Raw genomic sequence first — 6,000 nt, forward strand, 5'->3', positions numbered from 1 at the left:
ATACAACGGTGCGGCTTATCTATGGATTTTTACAGCTAACGCAGAGCCATCTAAGGCTCTGAGCTAACGAAACGGCCACTAGGGGGCCATAGTCCGGTGCGGCTTGTATACGTACATATTTGGGATTTTCCCTAAATTTGGCTGGTGCAGCTTATATTCAGGTGCGCCTTATAGTCCGGAAATTACGGTACAGTATGACTCCAAATGTGTGCCAAACTTTCAGCCCAATCACATCCCTCTTGACTTCCATTACGAGATTAAATGTATAAAATATGTAAAAAGAGTTACTTCTGTGGCCTGTACACATAGAAGACGACATCTCTATAAGCATGCGGTAAGGTCCCCTGCCTCAGTCCCATCTGTGCCATCTCATTTGCAACTCTGACGACATGTGTGGTCGTTAATGCAGTATATTGGGTATATTTGTGGGCGCTAGAACAATAATGTGCATAATCATTAAAAAAAATCTTCTTAATAGCTGAATACACGATTTCCCTTCAAGTAGGCAAATCTAAGCTAATGAAAAGGTCATTTACTTTCCACCAAATGCAAGTAAATGCCTGACTTTTAGCCGGTTTGAAACCTGCACACAACTACAATTGAGATACAATAACTTACAAAAGAATTAGCTAGTACCAATCAAACTTATTTTCTGTGTGTGTTGGAATACCCTTATGAATATTTCCACAAATTGTGAAATTGTGAACCAAGGAGACAACTCACCTGTAATGACGTGTGGGCTGCCCTGTATTTATCTGCAATGACAGACAGAGCACGCATTAGTGCATTGTAGGTTTAAATGGATATTCATTATTTAACATGCATGCAGCAATAAATCCAACCATAAATAAAATCCTGTGAATCATTTGTAGACATGTACAGCATGAAAACATTCATGATGAGAACTGATTACTGTGTACAAACTGTGCACACGTCCCCCCTCCTCCCAGCATCCACACACTTGACAAGCATGACATATTAAACATCAGATCTGAAGGGGAGCCAGGAATGGAGGTGGGCAGACAGCAGGTGACAACAAAGTGAATACAATTATACAGCCATTGGCCCATTGGATAACACCATGTTATTGTATTTATTTATATACATACTTGTGTGTGTGTGTGTGTGTGTGTGTGTGTGTGTGTGTGTGTGGTCATTATCTTCTCATATTTGGTATAGTTCTATAATTGTTTTGCCTAGTTGTCTATGATTGTATGATTTGAAGACCGCCTTGAAAACAGGATGTGACATCTCGGTAATTGCTAATAAAGAATCTCAATAACAAACAGTAACTGCAAAAATAATTATTTATTCCATTGTCTAATTTAGTTTTTAATTAAAGTACAGTACAGTGTGCGAGTATCGATCAATACAATATAAACAAATTATTACAATTACATTTTGAGTACTCTGAAGACAATGCATTGTTCTGTGAACAAAGCCTGTTCACAGTGCATAAATCGAGTGTAGGGCGGCCGGGCCCCTGGGGCAAAGCGAGAGCGAGAGGTGTCATATTTTGGTGCTGGGGGAGGCTAGACGGCCATGGTTATAAGGACCAATCAGATGGCCATGGTTAAGGGACCAATCAAATCTCCATCAAACGATCTCCCCTTTCAGTTTCCATGGTAACATCTCCTTAAATGCACAGGTCAAATCAGAGGAGATTACCTGAACCTTGAATCAATGTAAAGAACATTGAATGCCTCGATTTTCGTGGTGATTACAGTGTTAACATTCTGGACTTTACTGAAGTCCTATATTATTTTGTCAGCGGATATACAAGCTCACAATATCACATCACAGTGCATTATGAGCTTCTTCTAGATCTATATCTGCGAACGGGTGTTTTCACAGACCTTTTTTTTTAGCTTTGTAGTTTGTACCCATTGCTGGCTGTCTGAATACCATTTTTTTTTTAAAAGTCATTCATATTTTGACATATTATTGCTTATAGCAGCTTTAATGTGCAAAATGGAATGGGGTGAAGTTAGCACACACACTGAGCTTCAGCTTTAATGTGCAAAATGGAATGGGGTGAAGTTAGCACACACACTGAGCTTGTGAGCGATGACATTTTCAAACATGATTTTTTTCCCCCATTTTGTTTTAGTTTTTATAGACTTTATTTTGGACTATAATGATGCCCAAAATAAGGATGCCAGTGTTAATGTAATAATTCTAGGATATAAAATGTAACAAATGTCAGCCTCATGAGTGCATTTTTTCCTTTTGCTGCAGAACATGACACGTCAGAGGTGAAGGTACAGCCGGCAATAAAGACCAGAGGACTTTGGCCACATGTGCTCAGCTATGAATAGGCTTAATTTTATGATAGGACATTCTTACGATCAATAAATCAATGAACCTTTATTCCATTCAAAGTGAGGCCAATCGTACAAATGCTAAATTTGAACCGTTTTCTGAATAACGTATGTTGCGATATCAGTGGTCTTACTCTTAACCCTTTCAAGTCAAGGATCTCCACAAGCTCATAGCGTGGCACTTTGGCTATTTTTTAATAGCCAAAACTAAAATAATAGTTAAAAGTGGTAAAAATCTGTCTCTGAATTAAATGAATACTGAGGATTTTACTGTGTGTAGAGGTAATTATACGTTGAAAAGGGAAAAGGTTCAGTACTCCTGCCCCAGTGTAGCTCAGTTCTGTGTATCTCGGCTGTCTTGAATGACTAGCTGAAAGGGGGAAAAAAACCACAAACAGCAACGCACCACTGCTCATCTTGGAAACACTATGTCTACTGTTAGTCCCAGACGGGGAGAGGTGCTTACGCCGTCTCTCCTGCAGCCAGTCAGCAAGGCTACGTAAAAAATCACAGCATATTTAGAGCCGTGCACACCATTAACTTTAAATAGCTTAGGCAAGGTTTTAAGGGGGCCGGGGGGTCCTACCTTTTAAGGTTTAATATATTTAGAATTTGTATCTTTTTTCTTTTTTTAAGTAACCAAATGTGCATCATTTGTAGTTGTTTTTAGATGTACTACATTATGTTTACAGAAGCACTTCTGTCTGAGAGCAGAAGATAGAAATTCTGTCACTGTGAGCAAAGCAAAGTCTTTACGCTGCATCCTTTTGATCCCAAATCAAACTGTGAATGAGAGAAGTGCATTAAAAAAAAAGAAATACCCCAAACAATTATTTGATTATAGCATGGGCATACTTTGCATCCATCACTTCCTTTTGACTGTGGTTTTATGACCCAGTTCCATCTGTTAAACGTCATACGCTGTGATTGGCACTGACCATGGTCCCAGGTAAAGAACATTAGAAAGTTCAAAGTAGGTAGCCTGGGAGGCAAATATAATATAATATGATATTATATTTTTCCATATCCATATAAACATGGGGTAGCCAGCTACTTTACAGTAGTCAGCACTGCTTAAGTATAGGGGCTGTCTGGGCACTGTCCAGTCCATGCTGACAGCCCCATGGCTTGTTGCCCATAGGCATCAGCTCCTCTCGGTTACATAAGCACCGATTTAGTCCTGCCAACAAACTGAACGAGCCTCCCAGCTACTGAGAGTTGTAGATGGACAGCTAGTTTGCAGGCATCCGCCTAATGTGCCTCACGTCTTTCTCATCGCCGGCCCTAATGAGAATCAGTACAGGACAGAGTCGTCTCAAAATACCTCGGCCACTGGCCAGGATAGGGCAGCAGCACAGACTTCTAATTTTGAAGTGCTCAGTGGAGTCAAACCACCCCAACTTGTGGATGCCATGTACTGGTAGAATTTGTTCCGTTTCTGCTGGCATGGTCAGAACTGGAAAGTTTATGTCAATGGCTAAAGTAACTGCTCAGTTCTACACTTGAACACAGGCTAGACTATTCCTGGGTTTAGGTTTGTTTACAATAAACAAGACAAACCTTACTGCTTGTCTTAACAATTGGGTTCTAACTGTTGACTAAGGAGAAGAAAATCTGTGTGAGGGGTGGAATAAGAAGTTAGGTAGCGAATACATTCTCTGCAGGAGCAGGACCAGAGAATGTCAGCCACCACTTTACTTCACAGTCACACACCTTTATCACTTGGACATTGATGCAATACCAAAGCTGTTTGAGAGAGGTAGGGCGTACTAATACAAAGTTAAACTCATGTGTTCTTTATACCTCACAGTCACACACCCAAAGCAATAGAATTACTGATGGCTCTAGTCTTGTGGCAAAATTATGAATGACAGGGCTCTGAGCAAGCACTTCAAGCAGGAAAACTCAAAAAATCCCAATTTCCCATAGGAGGAAGGGTGGAATAATCATGGGGTTCTCCCATGTGTTTTGATCCTACAGTGTAAGCATAAGCACATTAGCCAATTTCCAGTGTATTAGATTTACACCTGATTTTAATTTACACAAGAGCCAAATGCCACCTGTTCTGTAACGTTAGCATAGATGCAAGTCAGTCTACTCTTTAGATGTGTGCAACCTGGATGTTGGGAGAGTATCCTTTTGTTTCAACAGCAAGGTGATACTACAGTCAGGTCAGGTGGCCCATTGTTTACAATGTCCAACTGATCCCATACAGTTTGAATCACTCTCAATCTCTCATCATGGTTTACTGTTTGCAATAGCCTGGAACTGCCTACAGTTTGAATTACTCACATGGTTTATTGTTTACAATTGCCAACGGACCACCACTGTACAGCAGTTCAACACAAAGTCATTATGATATCCCCAATTCCCTATAGCTAGCCTATAAATAGCCTAGCTACTAGTCTTTTTTTTTTTCAATCTGCTTTGTCACCCCAACAATTTACGTGGTGTAGCAGTAGGCCAGTAGCACCGAAGTAGGTTGTATATCGGAAATGAATAGCAAAAACAAATCATGGCTTAGAGGTGTCAAATACAAATAAAATAAATCGGGATTCGGGAATAATGTATGAACATGATGCATGATCCATTGTTCAGTAGGCCTAGAGAGCTAGCTACATAATAGATCATTACAGCGGTGTCGCCTACGGAAACGAGCAGATCTATCACACTGTCAGCGTATTTGCCAGCTTGTTACGGCTCTTTCCCACAAGGGACACCTTCATTAAACGCATCGCATTGACCGCTCAGCGTCCAACTGCGCACATTACGCAAATTACGCAGCGGCTACACACAGACATCGATCGGAACCACCATTCGCTCCAATATAAACATTAACCGACCCGGGATCTGTTCGGTTGATTCGGGTTTTTACCTGTGTCGTGCTGGTGGTGTACTACCAAGGTCCCGTCTCTGCGGATTCTTACATTCTCCGGTCCTTCGATCTTCCATATCGCGTCATGTTGATGGTGGTGGTCAACAATAACAGAGCCCTGCGCACTGGGCGCAGCGGGGGTCTTGCTGGTGGTGGTCCTCCGGTGTCTGTTCTGCAAAGACCGGCAGCACTGGTAGCACACGGCCCACGCCTGCTCCTCGTTGATGGGCTGACTGTACAGTGACAGAATCTCCTCCAGAGAGAGGTCCGGATCGGCTCCGGTCGCGGTTCCGTCCGCACATGGATCCATGGTGTCCGCGGACGAATTCAAATCCACGCCGAAATCCTGGATGGCGGTTGGAGAAACGGTCCCTGGCCGCTTGGCCATCCCAACCGCACCAGGAAAGAAAATAAATTAAACTTTATGAAGCTGTACGAGGGTGGGGATATAAAGAAAAATACAAAAATATGTTCAATGGTTAAGTTCCAGTGGTAATGAAAAGGTTTCTTCACTACACTCGTGTTGTTGTTGCGACTTGCGCCGTCTACTGCCTAGAATGTCACCAGCTGAGCTCACTGATTGCTGCTGCTCAGTGCTCATGCTCACTGCTCACCAGTCACCAGCTGTTCATTATGAACGCATGCGTAGGGTACGTTTTTGCCATAACTGTATTTACAAGGCAGCGTTTCCTTCCATAAATGAAACATGGGAGCATAAGCTTAGAGTATAAGAAATAAGAGCATAGATGGGGGTGGGGGGGGGGGGGGGTCAGGAGCTGTGCCTACTAACGTATAATTTGTTTT

General features: G+C 42.0%; 1 protein-coding gene across 2 annotated transcripts in view; it reads right to left on the minus strand.

Moving 5' to 3' along the window:
• The window catches only part of spire1a (spire-type actin nucleation factor 1a), a 51,731-nt gene extending 45,941 nt beyond the window's left edge, over positions 1-5,790 (minus strand). Inside the window, exons 1-2 of one of the 2 annotated variants that reach the window (XM_080787533.1) lie at positions 5,197-5,790; positions 724-755 (exon numbers count right to left, since the gene is read on the minus strand). In XM_080787533.1, the coding sequence (XP_080643659.1) occupies positions 724-755; positions 5,197-5,584 (420 nt within the window). In that variant the 5' untranslated portion in view covers positions 5,585-5,790. Of the gene's footprint in view, positions 1-723; positions 756-5,164 lie in introns of both variants that reach the window. The other variant, XM_080787534.1, reaches the window with a different exon arrangement.
• Positions 5,791-6,000: the final 210 nt, after the last annotated feature.

This window comes from Protomyctophum bolini (assembly GCF_963924005.1).
Source record: "Protomyctophum bolini genome assembly, chromosome: 17".
Classification (NCBI taxonomy): domain Eukaryota; kingdom Metazoa; phylum Chordata; class Actinopteri; order Myctophiformes; family Myctophidae; genus Protomyctophum; species Protomyctophum bolini.